This window comes from Hemitrygon akajei, unplaced genomic scaffold (genome assembly GCF_048418815.1).
Source record: "Hemitrygon akajei unplaced genomic scaffold, sHemAka1.3 Scf000050, whole genome shotgun sequence".
Lineage (NCBI taxonomy): Eukaryota > Metazoa > Chordata > Chondrichthyes > Myliobatiformes > Dasyatidae > Hemitrygon > Hemitrygon akajei.
Window position 1 is genome coordinate 6,332,476 of NW_027331936.1, and position 27,836 is coordinate 6,360,311.

At 45.2% G+C, this 27,836-nt stretch overlaps 1 protein-coding gene across 10 annotated transcripts in view; it reads left to right on the top strand.

Moving 5' to 3' along the window:
• LOC140721119 (NACHT, LRR and PYD domains-containing protein 3-like) overlaps nucleotides 1-27,836 on the top strand; it is a 68,644-nt gene that overhangs the window by 10,916 nt on the left and 29,892 nt on the right. For 7 of the 10 annotated variants that reach the window (XM_073035988.1, XM_073035991.1, XM_073035989.1 and 4 more), the window contains 5 exons: nucleotides 7,312-7,403; nucleotides 8,823-8,989; nucleotides 13,240-13,411; nucleotides 13,510-13,575; nucleotides 18,227-19,982. In XM_073035988.1, coding sequence (XP_072892089.1) covers nucleotides 7,394-7,403; nucleotides 8,823-8,989; nucleotides 13,240-13,411; nucleotides 13,510-13,575; nucleotides 18,227-19,982 — 2,171 coding nt within the window. In that variant the 5' untranslated portion in view covers nucleotides 7,312-7,393. Of the gene's footprint in view, nucleotides 1-2,266; nucleotides 2,376-7,311; nucleotides 7,404-8,822; nucleotides 8,990-13,239; nucleotides 13,412-13,509; nucleotides 13,576-18,226; nucleotides 19,983-27,836 lie in introns of all 10 variants that reach the window. The other 3 variants (XM_073035985.1, XM_073035986.1, XM_073035987.1) reach the window with 1 other exon arrangement.

Here is a 27,836-nt window from a genome sequence, read left to right on the forward strand (position 1 = left end):
TCCTAGTAATTTGTCGCTTATCCGAAGCAATTTTCAATTGATTAGCTAGTAGTTTACCAGACTTATCTCCATATGTATAGAATTGAGCTTTCGATTTAATTAACTGACTTTCAATCGAGGAGGTTAATAATAAACTATGCTCCATTTGAAGTTCCATTCTTTCTTTATAAAGTTCTTTACTAGGAGTCAATGAGTAGATCTTGTCAATTGCCTTAATTTTATCAACTAATGTTAATATTTTAGAGTTAGTTCGTTTCCTAACTCCGGCAGAATATGAAATAATCTGTCCACGAATATATGTCAGTATCCCACAAAATTCCACTAGAGATCTCTGCTGTAGAATTTATTGAGAAAAACAAATCAATTTGCTGTTTAATAAAGTTGACAAAGTCAGAGTCCTGCAGTAAAGCAGGATTAAGCCTCCAACCTTTAGTACTAATGTATGAATCCGTCACCTTAATAGATAACTTCAAAGGTGCATGATCAGATATAGTAATGGAGTCATATTTACAATCCATAACATCTGTAAGTAAATGCTGATCAATGAAAAAGTAATCAATTCTTGAATAACTGTGATACACATGGGAAAAGTATGAAAACTCTTTGTCATTAGGGTGTAAAAAACACCAAATTTCACAAATAGCTGAATCAGTCATAAAGGAATTAATAAGAGAAGCCGATTTATTCGGAAAAGTTTGAATGGGCTTGGATCTATCCATCACAGGGTTTAGACAACAATTAAAATCCCCGCCCATTATCAATCTATATTGATTCAGATTGGGAAAGGATGTAAATAAGCATTTAAAAAATTCAGGACAATCAGTATTTGGAGCATAAACATTAACTAAAACAACTTTTTGATTAAAAAGTAAACCAGTAATCAGCAAAAATCTACCTTGCGGATCTGAAATTGTTTCATGTTGTATAAAAGCAGTTAATGAGTCTATAAAAATAGAAACACCTCTCACTTTGGCTTGCGAATTTGAGTGATACTGTTGGCCCTTCCAGAACCTAAACAACCACTGACTATCCATCTTCCTTACATGAGTCTCTTGTACAAAAATAACATTAGCATTCATTCTATGGAATACTTTGAATACTTTTTTCCATTTGATCGGATGATTTAAACCATTAGTATTCCAAGAAACAAAGTTAATAGTCTTATCCATATTGACAATATATATTACAGTTAACACATAAGTTATAAGTTTGAAAGAAAAGTGAACTCATGAACCCAGAAGAAGGAAGTAAGTTCAAAGGGAAACTGGAAGTCACAGCACTGCAGCCATTTTTGTAGTTTCATATAAGCCCGTGAAATAAAACTAAGCGAAAAGCAAGCAAAAAAAAGAGAAAAAAGAAAAATCCCCCTCCCACCACTCTCAAAACCCCAGGAAAAAAGCCAAAAAGAGGCAAGCGAGCGATCTAATACTAAAACTACCCCCATGTCTCAAGACGGCAACTCGAACGTAATAAAGTTAAAAAAAATACAAACAACCCAGATTATAAAAAGGGTTGATACAGCAAAAGTTAAAATATAAAATTAGTGTTATAAATGTATATAAACAAAAGAGTTAAAAGAAAAGAATTAAAACAATAAATGAAAGTTTAAAACTTTCAAACACATCAAAACAGTTATGACGCTCCAGACACTGGAGTCTGTCGGGAAGAAGAAACGCCATTTTATTTTTTCCCCAATCTTAATATTCAAATGTTAAAAGTGTAAAAGAGAGCGTATATCGATTTTAAAAAAGAAAAACAAAAAAGAAGAAAAAACCCTAATAGGTCATTTTCAACGCTAATAGATTAATAATATGAAAAAATATATAGTCAGAATAAGCCCAGCAAAAAAAGAGAGCTTTAACCGTATGTAAGAAATACATTTAAACCGTATAAAAAAAACCCAAACGTCAATCTATAACAGATCCAAATCTATAGGCTAAATTATATTGGTCAGCCCGATAGAATGTCATTATTCCAGGAAACCTTGAGCATCCGCTGGCGATTTAAACAGCCGAATAGTTCCATCTTGGAGGGTGACTCTCAGGTGTGCTGGAAATAGCAGCGCTTGCTTGTAGCCTTTCTGGTGAAAATTCGACATAACCAATCTAAAAGCCAACCTAGCCCGTAATACCTCCGGGCTATAGTCCTCCAGAATGCGAAAATTGAAGTTTTGATAGGTTATCATGCCTTTTTTACGAGCCGCGCGAATCAGACGTTCTTTGATATGAGGATAATGGATTCTGAGGATTACGTGTCGTGGTTTCAGACTTGAATCCGCCTGGAATCTTGAGACCCGATGTGCCCGATCAATTACCGGGCGGTTATCCAGGACCTCTGTGCCCAGGACATCCACTAGAAATTTAGAAAAGAAAACGGTAAGATCACCGCTTTCAAATTTTTCCGGGATCCCAATTAACCGAAGATTTTGTCTTCGAGAGCGATTTTCCAAATCAGTAATTTTAACTTTATAACGATCCATCTGTTGAAACGTCGAAGTTTGCTCTTCTTGTATTTTTTCGATTATACAATCTTTCTTACGAGCGGCATCTTCAAGAGCCAAAATGCTTGCTTGTTGTTTTTGTGATTCCAGTGAAAGGGTCAGGAACTTTTCTTCGAGTGATTTCAAACGTTCGTCATACTGTGAAAACCTTACGAATAATTTTTTCTCCAGATCTTCAAATTTAGCTTCTATAAGCTTCGCAACTGCTTCTAAAGTTATCGGTTCTTTCGTCTGGTTCGGTTCTTTTACTTTAGACATTTCAGCAAGTTGAGAATAATTCAAATAGTTTAAAAAGAAGAATTCTGTATGTTTAGACCCCTTTAGAATAAGTTTAAGGGGTGCTTGTAGGTTAAAAAAAACATAAAAGGTTTGGAGCAAAGCCTAAATGCGGTTTACTCCATGAGCGCCATCTTGAGACTCCACCACATTTCATTCAGTCCTAACTAGCAAATGCCAACCAATAATTCACATTTACATACGCTGTCGTCATCAAGTATTTTTCTACCAATAAATTGTCACAACCTATGAATCTGTGATTAAGCAGAAATAGATTTTGCAATGTTCCCATTTGATCCTTTACCAAAGCACGGGTTATACCTGTACTTAAGTTGAATAAATGTCCTTGCGGCCAGCACTGCTATAGCTGCCGAAGTCGGTTTATACTCAGTCATTTCGGGATGGGAAGCAGGTGTTGGGTAAGATGATGGAGGAGTTGATATTAAGGTAGATGCAATGTTCAGAGAGACTGTGGAAGGATTGGCTGTGGACAGGGCATCATGTAGTGAAAGTGAGCAACAGATTCCCCTCCCCCTGAACTACCCCTCTCAACCTCCTATTGTTTTGCCGGTGTTAATCGCGGCAGTCAGCAACTCTTTCTACTCACTGACCAGTGAAAGTAAAGCCTTGATTCCATTCAGAGCCCAGTTTCTTTATAAAGAGTGGGGATGAAGTGCTAACGAGATGAACAAGGGGGAATGCGGACACAGAAGTTTAAATCAGATCAGCAGCAGTTTCGAAGGGCCGAGTTGTCCATCTATGCATTTGATGTGTTGATTAGAAAAGTTCAGACAGTTTAATTAGTTTAAGACAATATAACTTCTGCATATTAATTATATTGTGGAACTGACAAGAAACATTACATTGATTAACTATATTCATGGAGATTTCTGTGTTAATGTTGTACGCATGCTGCACTTCGACCATGACTCATTTAGTGATCTGGCCAGCGCGGTACGGGACCGAGGGCCGCGCTCCCTGTTCCCTGTTACTGACTCTGCAGTCTACCGCGCGCAACAGGTCACCGCCCCTCCCCCCCCCCTCACTGCCCACGTGCGCCCTCTCGTGGAGCATCGTCACCCTCGCGCTCTCGGGCTGACGTTGAGACGATTTAAAAATGCTGCGTGTGCCCGGGATCTCTCGTGAAGTGATGTGAAATTCACTTATCCCTCATTGGTGACAGCAAGTGCCAATTTAGCATACCAACCAATGGGGATATGGGTTTCGTCATTAAGGAGTTCCCTCCGTAGACCCCACCACATGTTTCCTAACAAAACTACCGGGAACGGTCCAACAAGCTCGTTTTTTTTTAATGCCGCTCTATCTCGCCAAGGAGTTGGCAGAGCTGTAAGGGCAACGATTGAAGTGGGAGAACAGGGGGTTTATATCTTCTGAAGTGGCGAGGATGAAGAAGATTTCAGTATATTTGTAGCGGACACCGGTAAATTGTTGCCCTGCAAGGGCGTTGTGGGGGTGATTTTGAGAGCAAGTCACGATCTCATTATATGACGCAATGGGTTGGAGGGACCCGGTGTCTGCCTTCTGTTTGAGGTGTTTGGGTTTAAACAATTGAGTAAACAGACCCACCTTGGGCCAGCAGGCTGTCCCACTGGGTGTTGTGGGGACGGATGCTTGGAGCATGGTTGCTCCCTGTCTGCATTAGCGATTTATCTGTGGGAAAATACAAGTCTGTTATTTACTGAAGACATTTATCTTTATTCTGTATTTTGTTTATGGTACAATCATTGTCTAACTTATGTTCAGGTTTAATAGTCATTCAAAACATACATGAAAACCTATGAATACAGCCAAAAACAACAGCGTTACTACACACTAAGCCTTCTTGTTGGAAACTACCTCTCTAGTATACCCCAAGGCCTTAGGCATTTCCTGAGAAATATTATCAATCCATCGTCGCTTCTGTCATTCTCCCCTTCTTTTACCTTCTGTTTTACCGAACATGAGAATCTTCTCCAAGGAATCTTGTCCCCTTATGATGTGGTCAAAATATTTCAGCTTTTCAAGCTTCCTAGTGAGCAGTCTGGCTCTATTTCACCAGGTATTGACTTGTTGGATCTTCTTGCTCTCCATCGAACACGTTCCTCCAACATCCAAGTTCAAAGGCATCAATTCTTCTGTATCCAGCCTTACCAATAGTCCAGCTCTCACAGCCATACACCACAACTGGAAATACCATAAACTTGACTCTACGGTTCTTCATAAACAAGGTTATGTCTCTAATTTTCGGTATTTTATCTAAGTTTCCCATTGCTGCCCTCCCCAGAAGTAAATGCCGTTTAATATTGTGGCTGCATTTACCAGCTATAGAAATCTTTGAACCGACACAATCCGTCACTGCTTCCACTTCCATTCCATTTATACCATGGAGTTAACAGGACTGGCTGGTTTTCTTAATATTGAGCAAGAAGCCAGCTTTCCACTTTCTTCTTTCACTTTCATTAGAAGTTTCTTCAGATCCTCTGCACTTTCAGCCATTAGAATAATATCACCTGCATATCTGAGGTTAATATTTTTTCTGGTAATTTTGATTCCAACATTTTAAGTTCTCTAGACCAGCATTCCTCATGATGTGTTGAACACATTGATTAAATAAGCAGGGTGACAGTATGAAGACTTATCATATTCCTTTGTTGTTCCGTGGTCAGTTTTAACTGTTGCCTCTTGATCTTCGTACAAGTTTCTCATAAGGCAGATCAGATGTCCAAGTATCCCCATTTCTTTAAGGATTTGCCACAGTTTATTATGGTCCACATTGCTGATGGCTTTAGAGTCGTCATTAAAACATAGATAAATTCTTTTCTGGAATTCTCTTGATTTCTCTATTATCCAGCAGAAGTTAGCTATTTTGTCTCTGGTGCCTCTGCCTCTTCTAAAACCAGCTTGTATATCCGGCTGTTCTCATTCCATATATTGCTGTAGTCTTTCTTGTGTGATTTTTAGTATTACCTTGCTACCATGTGAAATTGTTCGGTAATTTGAACATTCCTTTACATTTACCTTCTTAGGAATTGGGATATAAACTGTTTTTTTTTCCAGTCTAAAGGCCAGTATTAGGTTTACCAGATCCGCTGGCAAATTGCATGCAACACTTTTACACCATCACCTTTCGAAATTTTAAACAATTCGACTGGGCTCCGGTCACATCCTGCAGCCTTATTACTGGTAATGATTTCTATCGTCCATTCGACTTTACTTTCCAGAATGTCCGGCTCTAGATCGACGAGGGAGTCCTTGCAGGTGTCTTCGCTTTTGGGATATTTCCTGTACAATTCTTCTGTGTATTCCTGCCATCTCTTTTTCATGTCTTCTGCTTCTGTAAGTGCCTTTTACTATATTTCTTTTTGCATGAAATGTTCCTTTGATTAATCTAATCTTTCTGAATAGATTTCTTGTTTGTTCCAGTTCTGTTGGTTTCTTCAGCTTCTTTGCATCGCTCCTTTAAGTAAGTTTCCTAACCTTTCCTTTCTATCTTCTTGAACTTTGTGTGCAGCTGGAGGTATTTGTTCCAATCTCCATCGGCCTTCACTTCTCTTCGCTGCTCAGCCTCCAGAGAAATCCATTTTGCTTTCCTGGTCTTCTTTGTGTTTGCAATACTCTTTGTTGGCACCTCTTGTATAACGCTCCTTACTTCTATCCATAGTTCAGACAGACAGACATACTTTATTGATCCCGAGGGAAAATTCTTCTGGCTTTCTCTCTTCCCGCTTTAATCCATGAATCTGTTCTTCACCTCAATGGCATATTCTTGAGGGATGCTCTCAATATCAAACTTTCCTGGCACGTTGATTTTCCTGGTGCTCTTCAGTTTCATTCTGAATATTGGAACAAGCAGCTCATGGTCTGAGATTGTCAGAGACCAAAGGGACCGAGGAGTTAAAGTGCAGAGTTCGCTCAATGCGGTGACACGGGATGGTGAAGATGTGTTTATTACTCCGACCTTCAACAGTCAGGGTGCTGAGTGCAGGAGTTGGGATGTTATTTTCTTTATTTATTATTGAGATACAGCCAGCCGCGCTGCCCATTGAGTCCCCCAATCTGATCCTAGTCTTGTCACAGGACAATTTAAAATGACCAACTAATCAACCCACCGGTATGTCTTAGGACTGTGGGGGTGGGTGGAGGAGGTGCAGACGGATCACCCGGAGGAAACCCATGCAATCACGGTGAGAACTTGCAAACGCTTTCTGAGAGCGGCGGGAATTGCAACCGGGTCGTTCGAACTGTAAAGCATTGTGTTAATGGCTATGGGCCGTTGTATAAGTGGTTGGTGAGACTGTTTTTGCAGTACAAAGTATAGTTCTAGACGCTATATGTTTGAAAAGCCTTGGTTAAAGTGTAAATAGTGCAGAGATTTTCAAGTGTGTTGTCAGGACCAGAAGGCCTCAGTGCTGGGGAGAGGATGCCACTCTTTGTTTTTACTCCCTGGAATGTAGGAGACTAAGCAGCGACCTTACGGAAGTCTTTTACGGAAGGACTGAGTAACTGAATCACTCTGTTTTATTTGTGTAATTCAGATCATCACCAGCAGGTGGGGCTTTCTTCCACACGGACGGCAGACAAGCAGACGACAATCAACCAACGACAGTCAGAGTCGAAATGGACACAGGTATGTTCACTGGCCTCTTTCTCATTAAAACGCTGTCATTTTCGCATTGAATCCGCTCCCCGGATTTTCGGGTTGTTGCTCAATGGAGACGAGGGGAGTTCCCAGTGTCTGTTTTCTGTGGCCGAGTTAAAGAACGGGCGATTGTGGGAGAACTGGCTGGGTGCAGGAGACGGTGAACAGGGGAAATTTTAAACAAGGAATCTGAGTGGGCAGCTGAGGCAATGAATGTCCTTGACGAATAAGATTAAAGTAAACAAGAGGGTAAGTAGAAAGGGCAACGCACAAAATGGTGGAGGAGCTCAGCAGGTCAGGCAACATCTATAGAGGGAAATCAACAATCGACGATGCGGGTTGAGGAATCTTCAGCGGAGACTTTGTACATTGATTTCAGTGTTGTCTTGGGCACATAAAATAGAGTCAGAACTGGAGGAGTGTTCTTCTGCGTGAAGATCTGTGACCAATATTCTCCTCAAGGATCACTGGCTCGTTATGCGTCGTGTGTGATGTAAATAACTTAATAATAAACTGTGTATTACTCAAAATGATTACATAAGATAGAATCTTATAATATATAGAATCACATAGGTGGACTGATTCGTCGATTTACAGACTCAGCAGAGTTGTGTAAGTTTGGGACTGTTGTCAAAATATTCAGCTTCCAATTAGAAACCTTAATAAAGCGTCACCAAGTACAGTTAATTCGGGCAAATGTGAGGAGTTGCACCGTGGAGGTCAAGTTCGCGAGCGATGCGCGCAGTTAATGCTGGTACCGTTAGGAAGGTTGATGTACAGATGGGTCTTGTGATGGATGTGCATAGCTCCCTGAAAGTGGGAACACAATTGGCAGTGTGCTAACGGCGAGTTTATGTGTGAGTCTGTATTTTCGAAAGTTGTGCTGTAACTGGATGAACTTTGCTTAAAAGACAATCTCAGTATTGTGCACAAATCTGGTAGCCACATCACGAGAATAATGTGGAGGCTGTGGCGAGGGTGCAGACGAGTTTAACCATGATTACAGAATATTGACTTCCGGCAGAGGTCGAACAAGCTTGGATTGCTCTCTCTGGAGCGTCGGAGAGAGGTTCATAAATTTATCAGCGGCACAGCACAGTTCGATAGTCTGTGACTCGGTGCAAATACCAGGCTATGGAGTGAATAGATTTAAGGTTAGAGAGTAAAGTTTAAAGGGGATTTTGGATGTATGTTTTCCACAGAGAGTGATCAGTGTCTGGAATGAGCTGCCGAGGGAGGGACTGGAAACAGATACTCAGCAGCATCTGAGAGGCGTTTGAACTCATGAGTAGGCTGAGAACGGAGGGATATTCATCATGTTGCTGAAGATGGGATTGGTTTAAATTGGCATCGTGTCCGCATATGCATGGCACACTCTACTATTTTACGTTCTATGATTGACTACAGATCTGAACTCCGCCATCTCCACCTTCCTGTCAAATTGTGATGATCACCAACTGTTCCAGTTGACGAGATTCTACATGGAGCGACTGGAACAGGCGATTGAGGAGGGTGTGGAGGGAGTCAGCTTCATGTTAATGGGCGAGGATCACTTCACCGGGCCAGAGTATCATGTAAGTGGGAGGAACATAGACAGTGTAGATTCTACTGAATCAATCACAGACCGACAGAACCGGTGTAACGACATCTCTGGGCTGTGAAAATCCTGTAATGCTTCAAGAAAAGAGTTTTCATCTGTGGAAACCCTGAAACTTAATGCACCAATACAAACCACTCTCCAGTTTTCTGGCCATGTTCAATTTTAGAAAGGCTGACTGAGAGGTGAATTTAGTGATATGACACTTGCTGGACATTGCAAGTGGACAGAGAACCACTTTACACCACTCAGTCTGACACCACATCATGTTCCCAATGTCCAACCTTAATGACCATTCACGAATCTGTGTTCTCCAGATGACCCACGGGTTTCCCACAAATCAAATATATAGTGACGTATTTCTCAGCTCATTTCACGAGTCTAACTTCAAACCCTCTTTCGGTTGACCAGGGAACACTGACTATTGTCTCTCATTTGAACTACTGACCCTTTTTTTGAACACTATCCCATCATGCCTCATGGTTCTGTTACCTTCTGTTCCTTATGACTCTTCCAATTTGGGTTTGGAATTACCAAAACATTTCCTGTTTACATTGGGAAGTGCAACATTAGTATCACTGAAAATATTCCAAGCATCTACAGCTAACACAGAATTACAAAGAAGCAGCTTTCCAATAGTTTTTGTGCTACTGGAGTGCATTCATCTATTGCCACTGAGAACGAATTTTCGTGAAGAGACACACACCATACCGAAAACTATACTGCACGTGAGGCAGCTGACAATTTCAGTCCAAACTTCTTACTCAGCATTACCACTAGTTGGCTTTGGTCTGCCACACATGCACAATAGTCTTGAATTTGCTGTCTGCTCCTCACTTCCAATTCCCAGTGTAGGCTGACACTGGACCCCCATAGAGCCTGGCAGTGAACCTACTGCGGTTCACCAGCAAGTACCCCAGGGAAAATCAACAGTGACCCTGACATAGTTTGACCTAGCCATAGTCATCAAACTCTACAGTACAGCAACAGACTCGTCTGCACATCTAGTCCACACCGACCTATTATCCTATTATCCCATTGATCTGAACTCGGACTGGAGACAGATTTGCTGAACCAGTTTACCACATTATCATCTGGACCTTTGATATATATGACAGACAACATCAGACCCAGTACAGCCCCCTGCCGCACACCACTAGTCATAGACCTCCAGTCAGAGAAGCAAGCCTCTACTATCTCTTTTAGCTTCTCTCGCGAATCCAATATCTAAACTAACTTAGTACTATGTCATGAATGCCAAGTAACTTAATCTTATTGACCAGGCTCCCATGAGGGACCTTGTCAATGGCCTTGCTGAAGTTCATGTAAACATTATCCACTGACTTGTTTTCATTATTTGCTTGGTAACTTCCTCGAGAAGCTATAAGATTGGTTAGACGGGATCCACCAGGCACAAATCAGTGTTGGCCATCCCTGAGCAATGCTTGTCCAGGAACATACTCATATTCAGTCCCTTAGAATTCATGCCAATAACTTTACCACCACTGGTGTTAGCCTCACCAACCTGTGATTCCCTGGCTTATTCTTACAGTCTTTTCAAACAGCAGAACAACATTAGCTACGCTACAACACTTCCGCATCCGACCCGACGTTTTAAATACCTTTACTGGAGCACCTACAATCTCTGAACTAGCCTCAAATCTGGTACGAAGGAAAGCCCGAGGGATTAATCCTCCCTAATCTGCTTCAAGACAGTAAATATCTCCTCATCCGTACTCTGTGTAGAGTTCATGATTTCACTGCCGTTTTGCCTCATTTTAAAGACTCTGTTTATCTCCTGAGTAAATATTAATGCAAAAAAAAGCAATTTAAATCTCCCCCCCATTTTCAGCTTCATGCATAAAGGCCCACTCTGAACTTCAACAGGACCAATTTTGTCCATTGGTATACTTCTGTTCCAAATATATTTGATGAAGAGTTTGGGATTACTCTTTTCCCTTGTCTACTAGAGCAAACTCATGCCGTAATTTAGCCCTCCAGATTTCCTCCTTTAGTAACTCTTGCACTTCTTGTACTTATCAAGCATCTCATTTGACCCTTCGAGTCCCTAATCATGTTACCCTTGCCTTTTATTCTGTCACGAACATTCAAACTCTGTACTTGTGGTCACTTATGCATTCGAACTCTGTACTCTCAAAATTTCAGTTTGGGAGGCCTCACACTTAGCAAGCACATCTGTACCAGAAAACAACCTGTCCCAATCCACTTTCGTCAGATCCTTTCTGATACCATTAAAATTGGCCTTTCTCCAATTTAGATTCTTAACCCGAAGACCAGACCTACCCTGTTCCATAATGATGTTTAAACTAATGGCACCAGATCCATAGTGTTTACCTGCACACATGTCTGTCACTTGCACTGTCGTTTTCCTTAATAGAATTCCTGTACGCACGATCTATAGTTCTGACCTCAATATATTGATTACAGAAACTTCCTTGAACTCATTTGATCAGCACTGTCACATCCAGCCCTTTACAATATGGGTGTCCCAGTTGATAAATGGGAAGTTAAAATTATCTACCATCATAACCTTCTGTTTCTTGCAACTATCTGTGATCTCTCTACAAATTTGATCCTCTAAATCCATTGACTGTTGGGTGCTCTATAATATAATCCCATCACTTTGTTTTAATGTTCAGTTTCACCCATGAGGTCAGTAGACGAGCCCTCCAGTTTGTCCTGTCTGAGCAATGCAGGGACATTTTTCCTGACTAGTGATGCCACCTCTCCTTCTTTAATTCCTCCCGCTCCATTGAATCAGTTCTAACGCAACGGAACGCTGGAGTGCTGAAAAGCCAGACTACACCGCTTCCTACCAAATCACATCAATAGTTACAATGCTGTAATTCAATGTGCTAACCAATGCTCTAGGCTCATCTGCCTTTCCTCCTTGCATTGAAATAATATGCAACTCAGAACATTAGTTTCACTATGTTTAGTGTCCTGACTCTGTAAGTCGACTTAACAACATATTTCCCAGACAGCCACTCCATTATCCAGTCTAGCTCTTCATCCCCCTGCAACTCTAGTTTAACACCACCCCATCCCGATGCCGCTAACGACCATTCCCGCAAGGTTATCAGTCCCCCACTAGTTTGGCTAGAAAACGATCATGCCTCTACAGGTCCTATCTTCCTTGGAAGAGCGCCCAATCATCCAAACATCTGAAGCCCTCCATAATGCACCATCTCATCAGCCACACGTTAGACTGTATTATCGTCCTATTTCAGGCCTCATTCACACGTTTTATAGGTAGCAATCCTGAGAACACCATAGTACCTACCCTTGCAGCTTACCCCCAACTCCATGAAATCACCTTGCAGGACCTCATTACAGTTCCTACTCTTGTCATTGGTACCAACGTGAACCACGACCTCAGCAGCTCACCCTTCCCTGAAGAATGTTTCAGACTCAATGCAAGATATCTCTGACCTTGGCAACACACCATCCAGAAATCTTGTTCTCATAAATAGAATCTCCAGTCTGTTCTCCTAACCATTGAATTCCCTCTGTCAGTGCAGCTCAGCAATTCTCATCCCTTCTGAGTAACAAAGCCACACTCAGAGCCAGAGGCATAATCGCCGTGGCTGTCCTCTGCTAGGCCATATCGCGAAACTGAAATCCGTATACCTGTTACAGAGGAATTTCCTGCAGTTGCTGCCTGCTCCCTTCCCCCTTCTTACAGTCACCCAGTTATCTGTGTCCTGCCCCTTGGGTATAGCTCCCTCCCTGTACAGCCTGTCAGTCAACCTCTCAGCCTTTTAAATGATCCCGGGTTCATCCAGCTCCAGCTCCAATTCCTTAGCACAGTCTGTAAGAAGCATTCCTGAAGGTGTAGTTGTTGGGGACACTGAATGTCTCCCCTTGCCACACCCTGTATGAAGAGCATTTCACTATCCTGCTTGGCATTCCCACTGTTCTAACTGTGAAAAAGAGGTAAAATATTACCCAAAATCTACCTAAATATATTCCCAGAGAATATCACAGAGGCTTCCGCCTCTGCTCACCGAACCCTCTCTGACACAAGACTAAGCTCCCCACTCTATCTGTGGCTCACTCACACTATGTCTGCTCTGCCTAAATCTTGCCCGCTATGAACACTTCAATGGCTCATAGTGATCTGTGGTGAACAGATTCAGTCTATGTTCAGGGTAAATTTGTACCCATCCTTCCGCTCCTCAATATATTCCCCATTGTTCATTACAGAGCGTGACTGAACTCGCGGCAAAGGGAAACCGAGCGGGCGCTTCCAAACTCCTCCTGGATCTGGTGAGGGAGAGGGGCTCCGGGGCCCGGAGGGTGATGTGGGAATCCTTTGTGAAACTACATCATCATTTACCGAAGCTGAGCAGAATATTGAATGAAATCCGGGAACGTGGTACGGTGAACAATACACTGTGTGTTACAGATGTAAATGCTGATGAATTTACAGTATTACACAGAACAGACTTCATGCAGGTTAATCTGTTTGAACAGGTGACGGCCAGTTCACCTACATGGACACTGAGCGGGGTTTATCTGAAGTGCCCAAGCATCTGAAAGGTAAGCGATGGACTGGAAAGCTCTAAGTCTGTATTTCACACTGAGAGTCTGAATACATCTCTTTAGGGGCCTGTTTAGAGACTGTCAGAGTCTGGGAGACAGGTTTTTGTTGTTATTTCACTCTGAGAGTCTGAATACGTCTCCATAGAGGCCTGTTTCGAGACTGTCAGAGTCTGGGAGACAGGTTTTTGTTGTTATTTCACTCTGAGAGTCTGAATACGTCTCCATAGAGGCCTGTTTCGAGACTGTCAGAGTCTGGGAGACAGGTTTTTGTTGTTATTTCACTCTGAGAGTCTGAATACGTCTCCATAGAGGCCTGTTTCGAGACTGTCAGAGTCTGGGAGACAGGTTTTTGTTGTTATTTCACTCTGAGAGTCTGAATACGTCTCTATAGAGCCTGTTTAGAGACTGTCAGAGTCTGGGAGACAGGATTTTGTTGTTATTTCACTCTGAGAGTCTGCATACGTCTCTTTAGAGGCCTGTTTAGAGACTGTCAAAGTCTGGGAGACAGGTTTTTGTTGTTATTTCACTCTGAGAGTCTGAATACGTCTCTTTAGAGGCCTGTTTAGAGACTGTCAGAGTCTGGGAGACAGGTTTTTGTTGTTATTTCACTCTGAGAGTCTGAATACCTGTCTTTAGAGACCTGTTTAGAGACTGTCAGAGTCTGGGAGACAGGTTTTTGTTGTTATTTCACACTGAGAGTCTGAATACGTCTCTTTAGAGGCCTGTGTAGAAACTGTCAGAGTCTGGGAGACAGGTTTTTGTTGTTATTTCACTCTGAGAGTCTGAATACCTGTCTTTAGAGACCTGTTTAGAGACTGTCAGAGTCTGGGAGACAGGTTTTTGTTGTTATTTCACTCTGAGAGTCTGAATACCTGTCTTTAGAGGCCTGTTTAGAGACTGTCAGAGTCTGGGAGACAGGTTTTTGTTGTTATTTCACACTGAGAGTCTGAATACGTATCTTTAGAGGCCTGTTTAGAGACTGTCAGAGTCTGGGAGACAGGTTTTTGTTGTTATTTCACACTGAGAGTCTGAATATGTATCTTTAGAGGCCTGTTTAGAGACTGTCAGAGTCTGGGAGACAGGTTTTTGTTGTTATTTCACACTGAGAGTCTGAATACGTCACTTTAGAGGCCTATTTAGAGACTGTCAGAGTCTGGGAGACAGGTTTTTGTTGTTATTTCACTCTGAGAGCCTGCATACGTCTCTTTAGAGGCCTGTTTAGAGACTGTCAGAGTCTGGGAGACAGGTTTTTGTTGCTGTGGCTGGAGGACAGGAAGCAATTTGCGTTTGTCACAACACCCGGCACCTTCCCGGTCTCGGGATCTGTACCCAGAGGCCTCTGTGAGTTTGATAAACAGACATTCCCGTCGGCCTCTGTCCTGTTGCAATCGCTGTACCTACCTCTCCACCTATCTTTGTATCATCCGCAAACTTTGCCACAAATACATTTATTCCATCATCTAAATAATTGACAAACAATCTGAAAAGCAGCGGTCCCAATAATGATCCCTGTGGAACACCACCAGTCACTGGCAGTCAATCAGAAAAAGGCCCCTTTTATTCCCACTCGCTGTCTGCTGACTGTCAGCAATTCCGCTACACGGGCCACTATCTTTCCTGTGACGTCATATATTTTTATTTGGTTAATCAGGTTCGTGTGCGGCACCTCATCAAATGCTTTCTGAAAATCCAAGTAAATGGCATCCACTGACTCTCCTTTGGCCAGCCTGCTTCTTACTTCCACCGTGAAATCTAACAGAACCATTGCTGACTTATTTTGTCATTAGTCTCAAAGTACCTCGAAACCTCAACCTTAGTAAGAGACTCCAACTCTTTCCCAGTCGCTGAGGTTTGGCTAACTGGCCTATAATTTTCCTTCTTTTGCCTTCCCCCCTTCTTAAAGACTAGAGTGACAATTGCAATCTTCCGGTCCTCTGGGACCATGCCCGAATCAAGTGATTCTTCAAAGATCATGACCAATCCATCCGTCATCCCTTCAGCAACCTTTGTCAGATCTCTGGGATGTAGTCTTTCTGGCCCAGGTGACTTTGCACCTTAAGGGCTTTCAGTATGCCGGGAACTTTTTTCTTTTGAAATAGCAATGGCACTCACTCCTACTGCCTGTCACTCGCAGACCACTGCATGCTGCTAGCATCTTCCACAGTGAAGATATATGCAAAGCACACATTAAGCTATTCTGCCATTTGTTTGTCCACCATTACTATCTCACTGCCATCATTTTCCAGTGTTCCACTATCAACTCTCACCTCCCTTTTACTCTTTATATTCCTGAAAAAGGTGTTTATTATCCTGTTTTATATTATTGGCTTTTCTGCCCTCATATTTCATCTTTTCCCTTCTTATCGCTTTTTTAGTTGCATTTTGTTGGATTTTAAAAGTTTTCTATTCATCCAACTTTCCCTCACTTTTGTTCTCTTGCATGCCCTTTCGTTGGCTTTTATGCAGTCCTTAACTTCCTTTGTCAACCATGGTTGCCTGCACATGACACTTGAGAACTTCTTCCTCCGTGGGACGGATCTATCCTGCAACTTGAGACCTATTCCCCGAAGCTTCAACCATCTCTGCTCTGCCGTTATCTCCACTAGTATCCTTCTCCAATCTATCTGGGTAAGCTTCTCTCTCGTGCCTCTGTAATTCGCTTTAATCCATAGCGATACTGATACCGTAAGCTATGCTTCTCCCTCTCAAACTGCAGTATGAATTCACTCATATTATGATCACTACCATTTCAGTGTTCTTTTGCATTAAGCTCCCTTATAAGATCCGAGCTATAATAACACCCAATCAAAGACAGAATTTTCCTGAGTAGCGTCAAGCACAAGCTGCTCTAAAACGCTCTCTAGTAGGTATTCAATAAATTCCCTCTCTTGTGATCCGACTCCTGAAGTTTGTTTGATTTTCGAATTCCCCGTGCATATTGAATTATGTCATCACCTTGATGACATGCCTTTCCCAGCTCCCTTTGCAATCTCAACCCCACACCTTCGCTACTATTTGCAGGCCAATATAAGATTCCCATAAAGCTTTTTTTAACCCCTGTAGTTTCTTATCTCCACCCACAAAGATTCAACATTCTCTAACCCGATGTAACCTCTTTAACAAGATGTGATTCCATCTTGAACCAACACAGCCACACCACCACCGCCTATGCCTTCCTGCCAGTCCTTTCGATAATACGTTTATCCTTTAACATTAAGCTTCCAACTATGGTCTTCTTTCAGCCACGACTCATTGATGCCCACAACGTCATACCGACCAATCTCTAACTCCGCCAAGAGTTCGTCCACCTTATTCTAAATGCTGCGTGTATTTAAATGCAATGCGTTCAGTTCTCCATCTGCGCCATTTTGAATTTTGTCTATGCGGTACAATTTAACAGTTTGCTCTGTCTGTATTTGAACCCAGTCATTGGCTTGTCCTTCCTTACATTCATGTTAAACCCATCATCTACTTGTAAAACTGCTAATTCATCCACAGTTCTATCATCCTAGTTCCAGTCCCCCGGCCATTTTAGGTTAAAACGCTCCCAACAGCTCCAGTAAATCTGCCCGTAAGAATATTGGTCCTCATCGGATTCACGTGCAACCCGTGCCTTTTGTACAGGTCCTACCTACCCCGGAAGTGGTCCCAATTATCCAGAAATCTGAATCCCTGCCCCCTGCTCCAAATGCTCTGCCACACATTTCTCTGCCACCTCATTCTATTCCTATTGCCACTGTCGGGTGGCACAGGCAGCAATCCTGAGATCACTACTTTTGAGGTCCTGTTCCTCAGCTTTTTTCCTAACCCCCTGTGTTCCGTTTTCCAGACCTCCTCCCTTTGCTTTTCCTATGTCGTTGTTACCAATGTTTGTCACGACTTCTGGCTGCTCAACCTCCCTTCTCAGGATATTGTGGACGCGTCCAGAAACATTTCGGACAATGGCACCTGAGAGGCAAAGTACCATCGGTGTCCACAGAATCGCCTACCTGCCCTCCTGACTTTAGAGTTCCCTTTTACCGCTGCCATCCTCTTCAGCTTCCTGCTCTTCCGCACATCATAGGGGAATTGCCTGAGTTCATGTACCGGCTCCTCGGAGAATAAGAGACTGTAGACCAGTGCGGGGTGTGTTACTTCGCGACTGGCTCAGCCTGGAAAAGGAAACTGAAATTATGTTCCTTTTCTATGGCTCAGTACTGACAGCTTCATCCTAAAGGAGTGTCAAGAACATGGGGTCCATTGTGAGAGAAGGAAAAGTCAGTAGAGCACGTAAATGCCCCCCTCACCCCCCACTGTTACCCTCTGCAGGGTTGCACAGTTCAGCAGAAGCTGAGCAGTGAAAGCAGTGAAACCACCCGCTCCACACAACACTCTCCTCTCCAGAATCACGTGTGCACTTGGTGCTGGCTGGAACACCGGGGAATCTGCAAACTACCAACAGAGGGGACAGTGGAGCCTTTAACAGCGAATCTGAATCAGATCAGAACTGTTTCTGGGCCATCGTTCATTTTCAGACACTGTAATCTCTGATCACCCGATTTCACACAAACAGTGTTTTTAACGAGTAGTTTTTTTATTAAATAAAATATGTTGTGAGCTCCATGTTCATCAGATCAGGCACTGACAACCTATTTCTGTCCGTCATAAGATGTTCGAAGGAAACACCAGGAGACTCTGCGGGCAGAAACTGAAAAACTGAGAGTGAACACAATCCTGATAAGGGAAAAGGTGAAGGTTTTCCAGCTGGTTGATCGATACGCTGAGCTCACGGTCATTTCTACTGTTCGAGATCGGAGACTGGTGGAACATGAGCTGCTGGCAAGAGGCAGAGTCCACGAGGAGTGGAGAGAGAAACATCTCCGCGGAGAGCTGGAAAAAATCCAGACTGATCAGTTATTCAAGAAGAGCTTTCTTCAAAAATTGGAAAGATGTTTCTTTGGAAACAAATCCGGGATGTCCGCAGCAGTGGCCGGAGTCCCGGGGATCGGGAAAACAACAATGGTACAAAAAATTGTTTACGACTGGGCCACGGGGAAGATATACCAACAATTCCAGTTTGTCTTCAGTTTCAAATTCCGGGATTTAAACTCCATTAACTGTAGAATAAACCTGAAAGAACTGATTCTGCATCATTACCCCTACTTTGGGAATATCCTGGGAGAGATCTGGAAACAGACAGAGGGACTGCTGTTCGTATTCGATGGTTTGGATGAATTCAAGCACAAAATCGATTTTGCTGACAGTCGGAGAGATACAGAACCCAAGCACCAGTGCCCAGATCCCGAGTGGCGGTGTGAAGTGTCTGACATTGTGTACAGTTTAATCCAGGGCAAGCTGCTCCCAGGGTGTTCAGTGCTGGTGACCACCCGTCCCACTGCGTTACATTTATTGGAAAAGGCGGATATCAGTGTCTGGGCTGAAATCCTGGGATTTGTTGGTGAGGAACGGAAGGAATATTTCATCAGGTATTTTGAAGATCAGACAGTGGCAGAAGCTGTTTTCAAACACGTGAAGGAGAACGAGATCCTGTACACCATGAGCTACAACCCCTCCTACTGCTGGATCCTCGCTCTGGCACTGGGCCCCTTCTTCACACAAAGAGTCAGGGACCCACAGCGAGTTCCCAAGACCATCACCCAACTGTACTGCTACTATATTTACAACATCCTGAAAAACCACGGCCGTGAGATTGAGAGCCCCCGTGATGTGTTACTCAGGGTTGGTCAGATGGCCTTCAGAGGAGTGTTCGAGAGGAAGATTGTGTTTACAGATGGAGATTTGATCAATTACACTCTGCAGCCTTCCCAGTTCCTGTCCGGGTTCCTGATGGAACTTTTGGAGAGAGAGGATTCAGCCCGGTGTGTGGTGTACACATTCCCACACCTCACCATCCAAGAGTTTGTAGCTGCAGTCGCACAATTCCTGAATCCACATCCCGGGGATATCCTGAAATTTCTCACTGAAGCCCACAGCACGACAGATGGGCGATTTGAGGTATTTCTCCGTTTCGTTGCTGGTCTCTCCAACCCAATGACAGCTCGACGCCTGGAGGAGTTTTTGGGTCCATTTCCTCATGAAACAACCTGCCGGGTGATTGACTGGGTGAAGGAGGAGGTTAAACGCCAGTGTGGAAACACGAGGAGTGAAACTGGTAAAAGGAGCCTCCTGAACACATTGCACTATCTGTTTGAATCTCAGAATCGTGGACTGGCTGAGGCCGCACTGGGATCTGTGGAAACACTTTCATTCAGTGGAATGACACTGACCCCGATTGACTGCGCAGTCCTGTCTCATGTCATCGGACTCTGTGATACAATAAAACACCTCGACCTGGAGAACTGCCACATTCAGTGTGAAGGAATCCAGCGGCTGGGACCCGGGCTGCACAAGTGCCAGGCATTGGGGTAACGTGATTTATCTCTCACTCTGAACTGTGATACTGTCTCGTCGTGTTGTTTCAAAGCAAAGGAATTTCGGTAAATTTGTAGTAAATCAGATTGTGAAGAATTGTGACAAATGCCCACGGGGATCAGTCAGTAATTCCCCCAGGACGGGAGGGTTCTGTGGTTCCTTGTGAAGGGATGTTGGAGACTTCATCAGATCAGTGAACAACGGCCATTGGTTTAATGGTAGTAAATCACAGGAATGGCCGTGTTTCTCACTGCCTGTGACACGTCCATTGACAATGTTCCTTCTCACTGTTACTGACACCCAGACCAACAAAGACTGCAGCAGGTGGGTCAGAGATTCACACCCCCTTCCCGGTGAGGGACAAGAGACCGTCAGCAGACTGTCCCAGTGAGAAGGAAAGAAATACCATTGTGAGATTGTCCTCCCACTGCCCTTCCCCGTGTGTGACTTTGCTCACTTCCAGATACGCAAAGAGCGAGGGCGCATCTCCTCTGGGCCTCTGTTCAGACCCAACACACATGTACAAAAAATTTCTGCATCCTCTCGTCTTGTAGGATTATCGTTTACCCTTGGAATCCTCCTGTGGGACCTCTCATCCCAATCCCCCTTCCATTCTTTGGAATCTCGCCACCAACCCCATTCCTCCTGTGGGCTCTCTAATACTCTTTTCTCATCCTCCTATGGGATGTCTTTTCCACACAATACCCCACCCCTTCCTGTGAGAGCTCTCCTCCCCACCCTTCTTCCTCCTGTGGGATCTCTCCTCCCCATCCCTCTTCCTCCTGTGGGATCTCTCTTCCCCATCGCCCTTTCACCTATGAGATCGCTCTTCCACATCCCCCTTCCTTCTATGGATTTCTCTTCCCCATCCCTTCCTGCTGTTGAAACTCGCTTCCCCATACCCTTTCCTCCTGTGGGATCTCTCTCCCCCATGGACTTCTTCCTGTCGGATCTCTCTTTGGAATGCCCCATTGTCCTGTGGAATTTCTCTTCCTCAACCCCCTTCCTCCTGTGAGATTTCTCTTCCCAATCCCACATCCTCCTGTGGGAACTCTCTTTCACATCCCGCCTCCTCCTGGCCGATCACTCAACCCGTTCCCCCTTCATCCTGTTTAATCTCTCTCTGTATCCCCCTCCTCCTGTTGGATCTCTCTTCCCCATCCCCCTTCCTCCTGTGGGATTTCTCTTCCCCATCCTCCTTCCTCCTGTGGGATCTCTCTTCCCCATCCCCCTTCCTCCTGTGGGATTTCTCTTCCCCATCCCCCTTCCTCCTGTGGGATTTCTCTTCCCCATCCCCCTTCCTCCTTTGGGATCTCTCTTCCCCATCCCCCTTTCGCCTGTGGGAACTCTCCTCCCCATAGAATCATAAAATCATAGAACACTACAGCACAGAAAACAAGCCATTCGGTCCTTCTAGTCTGTACCAAAACCTTATTCCACTAGTCCCATTGACCTGCACCCAGTCCATAACCCTCCAGTCCTCTCCCATCCATGTATCTATCCAATTTATTCTTAAAGCTTAAGAGTGTCCACATTTTCCACATCAGATGGCAGCTCGTTCCACACTCTCACCACCCTCTGAGTGAAGAAGTTCCTCCTAATTCTCCCCCCAAACCTTTCCCCTTTCACGCTGAAGACATGTCTTCTCATTTTTATCTCTCCTAATCTATGCCTATTCGCATTTACCCTGTCTATACCCTCATAATTCTGTAAACCTCTATCAAACCTCCCCTCATTCTTCTACGCTCCAAGGAATAAAGTCCTAACCTGTTCAATCTTTCCTTGTAACTCAACTCCTGAAGACCAAGCAACATCCTAGTAAACCTTCTCTGCACTTTTTCAAACTTACTGATATCCTTCCTATAGTTAGGTGATCAGAACTGCACACAATTCTCCAAATTTGGCCTCACCAATGTCTTATACAACCTCACCATAACATCCCAACTCCTATACTCAGTACTTTGATTTATGAATGCCAGGATGCCAAAAGCCTTCTTTACAACCCTGTCTACCTGTGACGCCACTTTCAGGGACTTACGTATCTAAAACCCAGATCCCTCTGTTCCTCCACACTCTTCAGTGCCCTACCGTTTATCGTGTTTGTCGTACCTTGATTTGTCCTTCCAAAATGGAACACCTCACACTTGTCTGCATTAAATTCCATCTGCCATTTTCTGGCCCATTTTTCCAGTTGGTCCAGATCCTTCTGTAAGCTTTGAAAGCCTTCCTCGCTGTCCACAACGCCTCTATCTTAGTGTCATCCACAAACCTGCTGATCCAATTTATCACATTATCATCTAGATCATTGATATAGACAACAAACAACAATGGTCCCAGCACAGATCCCTGAGACACACCACTAGTCACAGGCCTCCGTCTGAGAAGCAATCATCCACTACCACTCTCTGTCTTCTCCCACCCAGCCAATTCAAATCCAGTTTACAACATCTCCATGGATACCGAGTGTATAGACCTTTAGAACTAACCTCTTAGGTGGGACCTTGTCAAAGGCCTTACAAAAGTCAATGTAGACAACATCCACAGCCTTTCCTTCATATGCATTCTTGGTAACCTCCTCGAAAAACACTACAAGATTCATTAAACATGATCTACCACATACAAAGCCATGATGACTATCTTTAATCAGCCCTTGGCTGTCCAAATCCTTGTATATCCGATCTCTCAGAACACCTTCCAATAATTTACCTACTACTGATGTCAGGCTCACTGGCCTGTAATTACCTGGTGTACTTTTGGAGCCTTTTTCAAACAACGGAACAACATGAGCTACCCTCCAATCCTCCGGCACCGCACCCGTGGCTGAGGACATTTTAAATATTTCTGCCAGGGCCCCTGCAATTTCTACACTAGTCTCTCTCGAGGTCAGAGAAAATATCATGTCAGGCCCAGAGATTTATCTACCTTTATTCACTGTAAGGCAGCAAGCATCTCGTCCTCTTCAATCTCTATATGTTCCATAACACTACTGTTTGTTTGCCTTAATTCCATATCCGCTATGCCAGTTTCCTGAGTAAACACTGACGCAAAAAAATGTTTAAGATCTCCCCCATCTCGTGAGGCTCCACACATAGACGACCACTCTGATCTTCTAGGGGAACAATTTTGTCCTTTACTATCCTTTTACTCTCAATATACTTGTAGAAACCCTTTGGGTTTACCTTCACATTATCTGCCAAAGCAACCTCATGTCTTCTTTTTGCCTTCCTGATTTCCTTCTTTAGTATTCGCTTACATTTTCTATACTCTTCAAGTATCTCATTTGTTCCTTGTGGCCTATACCTGCTAAACACCTACTTAACCAGATCACCAATATCACTTGTAAACCAAGGTTCCCTATGCCTGTTAACTTTGCCTTTAATCCTGGCAGGAACATGCAAACTCTGCACTCTCAAAATTTCACCCTTGAAGGTGTTCCATTTACTAAACACATCCTTGCCAGAAAACAACTTAACCCAATCCACACTTCCCATATCCTCTCTCATTTCCACAAAATTGGCCCTTCTCCAATTCAGAACCTTAACTGGTGGACCAGTCCTATCCTTATCCATAATTATCTTGAAACTAATGACATTATGGTCACTGGACCCAAAATGTTTGCTTACATATACTTCTGTCACCTGACCTGTCTGGTTCCCTAATAGGGGATCAGGTACTGCACCCTCTCTCGTTGGTACCTCAATATATTGATTTAGAAAACTTTCCTGAACACATTTGACAAACTCCATGCCATCTAACCCTTTCTCAGAGTGGGCGTCCCCGTCAATATGTGGAAAGTTAAAATCCCCTAACGATTACAACTTTCTGTTTCTTACATTGGTCTGCTAACTCTCTACAGATTTGCTCCTCCAATTCTCTCTGCCTATTGGGCGGTCTATAATACAACCCTATTCGTGTGGTCACACCTTTCCCGTTCCTCAGCTCCACCCATACGGCCTCTGTAGACGACTCCTCCGGGCTGTCCCATCTACGCACAGCTGTGATATTCTCCCTGACTGGTAATGCCACTTCTCCCCCTTTCATCCCTCCGTCCTATCACCTCTGAAACAACGGAATCCCGGAACATGAAGCTGCCAGTCCTGCCCCTCCTCAACCAAGTCTTACTAATAGCAATAATGTCGATATCATCATGTGCCAATCCACGCCCTAAACTCATCTGCCTTACCTACAATACTCCTTGCATCGAAATAGATGTACCTGAGAACATTTCTATCACGTACAAACCATTGATATCTGTCTATACAAGCAGTCCTCGCATGACCCTTATCCTCCTCCACCTCACTATCTGCTCTAACACTCTGCCCCCTCCCCCTGCAAACTAGTTTAAAACCCCCGGAGCAGAACTTGCTAACCCACCGGCTAGGATGTTAGTCCCCTCCAGTTCAGGTGCAAACTGCCCAATTCGAACTGGTCCCACCTCCCCTGGAAGAAAGCCCAATTGTCCAGAAACATGAACCCCACCCTCATGCACCATCCCCTCAGCCACGTATTTAGCTGCATTATCTTCCTATTTCTAGCCTCACTAGCACGTGGCACGGGTAGCAATCCACCTGTGGGATCTCACTTTTCCATCCTCCTTTCATCCTCTGGGCTCTCTGTTCCCACTCCAGCTTCCTGCTGTTGGATCTCTCCTCAGCATCCCCTTTCCTCGGGTGGGATCTCTCTCCCCCATCCCTCTTCCTTCTGTGGGATCTCTCATCCCCATCCCCCTTCCTCCCGTGGGATCCCTCTTCCCCATCCCCCTTCCTTCTGTGGGATCTCCCTTCCCCATTCCGTCCTGCTGTGGGATCTCTCATCCCCATCCCCCTTCCTGCTGTGGGATGTCTCTTCTCCATACACCTTCCTCCTTTGGGATCTCTCTCCCCCATCGACTTCTTCCTGTCAGATCTCTCTTTGGCATTCCCCATTGTCCGGTGGAATTTCACTTCCCCAACCCCCTTCCTCCTGTGAGATTTCTCTTCCCAATCCCACATCCTCCTGTGGGAACTCTCTTCCACATCCCTCCTCCTCCTAGCCAATCTCTCAACCCCTTCCCGGGTCATCCTGTTTAATCTCTCTCTATATCCCCTTCCTCCGGTGGGATCTCTCTACCCCATCCCCCTTCCTCCTGTGGGATCTCTCTTCCCCATCCCCCTTCCTCCTGTGGGATCTCTCTACCCCATCCCCCTTCCTCCTGTGGGATCTCTCTTCCCCATCCCCCTTCCTCCTGTGGGATCTGTCTTCCCCATGCCTCATCCTGCTTGTGGGATCTCTCTTCCACACTCCCATGCCGCCTGTGGGATCTCCCTTCCCCATCCCTCTTCCTGCTGTGAGATCTCTCTACCCATCTCCCTTCCTCCTGTGGGCTCTCTGTTCCCTATACACCTTCCTCCTGTGGGATCACTCATCACCAGCTCCCTTCCTCCTGATGAATCTCTCTTCCCCATCCCCATTCCTACAGTGGAATCTCTCTTCTCCACACTCTGGGGCCTCTGTTCCCATCCCACTTCCATCTGTTGGATCTGTCTTCCCCAACTCCCTTCCTCCTGTGGGATTTAAACTCCCCACCCCTTTCTTCCTGTGGGATCTCGCTTCAATATCCCATTTCATACAGTGGGATCTCTCTTCCCCATCCACCTGACCCCCGTGGGGGCTCTGTTTCCATCCCTCCACTTCTTACGGGATCTTGCTTCGCCATTTCCCTTCCTCCTATACATCTCTCTTCCCCATTCCCCATCCCCTTGTGGGATCTCTCTTTCACATCCCCCTTCGTTCTGTGGGATCTCTCTTCCCATCCACCTTCGTTCTGTGGGATCTCTCTTCCCAATCCCCTACATCGGATGGGATCTCTCTTCCCCGTCCCCCTTCCTCCCGTGGCATTTATTTTCCCCATCACTCTTCCTCCTATGGGATTCTCCTACTCATCCCCCAACCTCCTGTATGATCTCGCTTCCCCACCCACTTCCTCCTGTCTCATCTCTCGTCCCCATGCCTGATCATCCTATGGGATCTGTATTCCCCATTCCCATTCCTTCTGTGGGATCTATTGTCACCACCCCCCTTCCGTTCGAGGGATTGCTCTTCCCCATCCCATTTCCTCCTGTGGGTCATCATAATGCCCCCTCTTCCTGTGGGATCTGTCTTGTCCCTCCACATGTATCTCTCTTCCCCATCCCACATCCTCCTGTCAGATCTCTCTTTCCCATTCTCCTTCCAACTGTGGGATATCTCCTCCCCACCATCTTTCTCCCCAATCCCCTTACTTCTGTGGGATCTCTATTCCCCATCCCCTTCCACCTGTGCACTCTCTGCTCCCCATCAACATCCTGCTGTGGGATCTCTCTTCCCCATCCCCCATCCACCTGTGGGATCTTCCTTCCTCATCCCCCTTCCTCCTGTGGGATCTCTTTTCTCCATCCCCCTTCCTCCTCTGGGATCTCTTTTCCTCATCCCCCTTCCTCCTGTGGGATCTCTCTTCCCCATCCCCTTTCCTCCTGAGGGATCTCTCTTCCCCATCCCGCTTCCTCCTGTGGGATCTCTCTTCCCCAACCCCCTCCCTCCTGAGGAATGTCTATTCCCCATTCCCCATCCACCTGAGGGATCTTCCTTCCTCATCCCCCTTCCTCCTGTGAGATCTCTTTTCCCCATCCCCTTTCCTCCTCTGGGAACTCTCTTCCCCATCCCCCTTCCTCCTGTGGGATCTCTCTACCAACATCCCCCTTCCTCCTGTGGGATCCCTCTTCCCCATCCCCCTTCCTTCTGTGGGATCGCCCTTCCCCATTCCGTCCTGCTGTGGGATCTCTCATCCCCATCCCCCTTCCTGCTGTGGGATGTCTCTTCTCCATACTCCTTCCTCCTGTGGGATCTCTCTCCCCCATCGACTTCTTCCTGTTAGATCTCTCTTTGGCATTCCCCATTGTCCTGTGTAATTTCTCTTCCCCATCCCCCTTCCTCCTGTGAGATTTCTCTTCCCAATCCCACATCCTCCTGTGGGAACTGTCTTCCACATCCCTCCTCCTCCTGGCCGATCTCTCAACCCCATCCCCCTTCATCCTGGTTAATCCCTCTCTCTCCATCCCCCTTCCTCCCATGGGATCTCTCTTCCCCATCCCCCTTCCTCCTGTGGTTTCCCCAATCCCCATCCCCCTTCATCTTGTGGGATCTCTCTTTCACACACCCCTCCTCCTGCGGGAAATCTCTTCCACATCCCTCCTCCTGGCCAATCTCTCAACCCCTTCCCCCTTCATCCTGTTTAATCCCTCTCTCTTCTCTCCCCTTCCTCCCATGGGACCTCCCTTCACCATCCCCTTCTTCCTGTGGGATCTCTCTTCGCCATCCCCCTTCCTCCTGTGGGATCTCTCTTCCCCATCCCCCTTCCTCCTGTGGGATCTCTCTTCCCCATCCCCCTTCCTCCTGTGGGATCTCTATTCCCCAAACCCCTTCCTCCGGTGGGATCGCTTTTCCCCATCCCCCTTCCTTCTGTGGGGTCTCTCTTCCCCATCCCCCTTCCTCCTGTGGGATCTCTCTTCCCCATCCCCCTTCCTCCTGTGGGGTCTCTCTTCCCCATCCCCCTTCCTCCTGTGGGGTCTCTCTTCCCCATCCCCCTTCCTCCTGTGGGATCTCTCTTCCCCATCCCCCTTCCACCGGTGGGATCTCTCTTCCCCATCCCCCTTCCTGCGGTGGGATCACTTTTCCCCATCCCCCTTCCTCTTGTGGGGTCTCTCTTCCCCATCCCCCTTCATCCTGTGAGGTCTCTCTTCCCCATCCCCCTTCCTTCTGTGGGATCTCTCTTCCCCATCCCCCTTCCTCCTGTGGGATCCCTCTCTCTTCCCTCCCCTTCCTCCCATGGA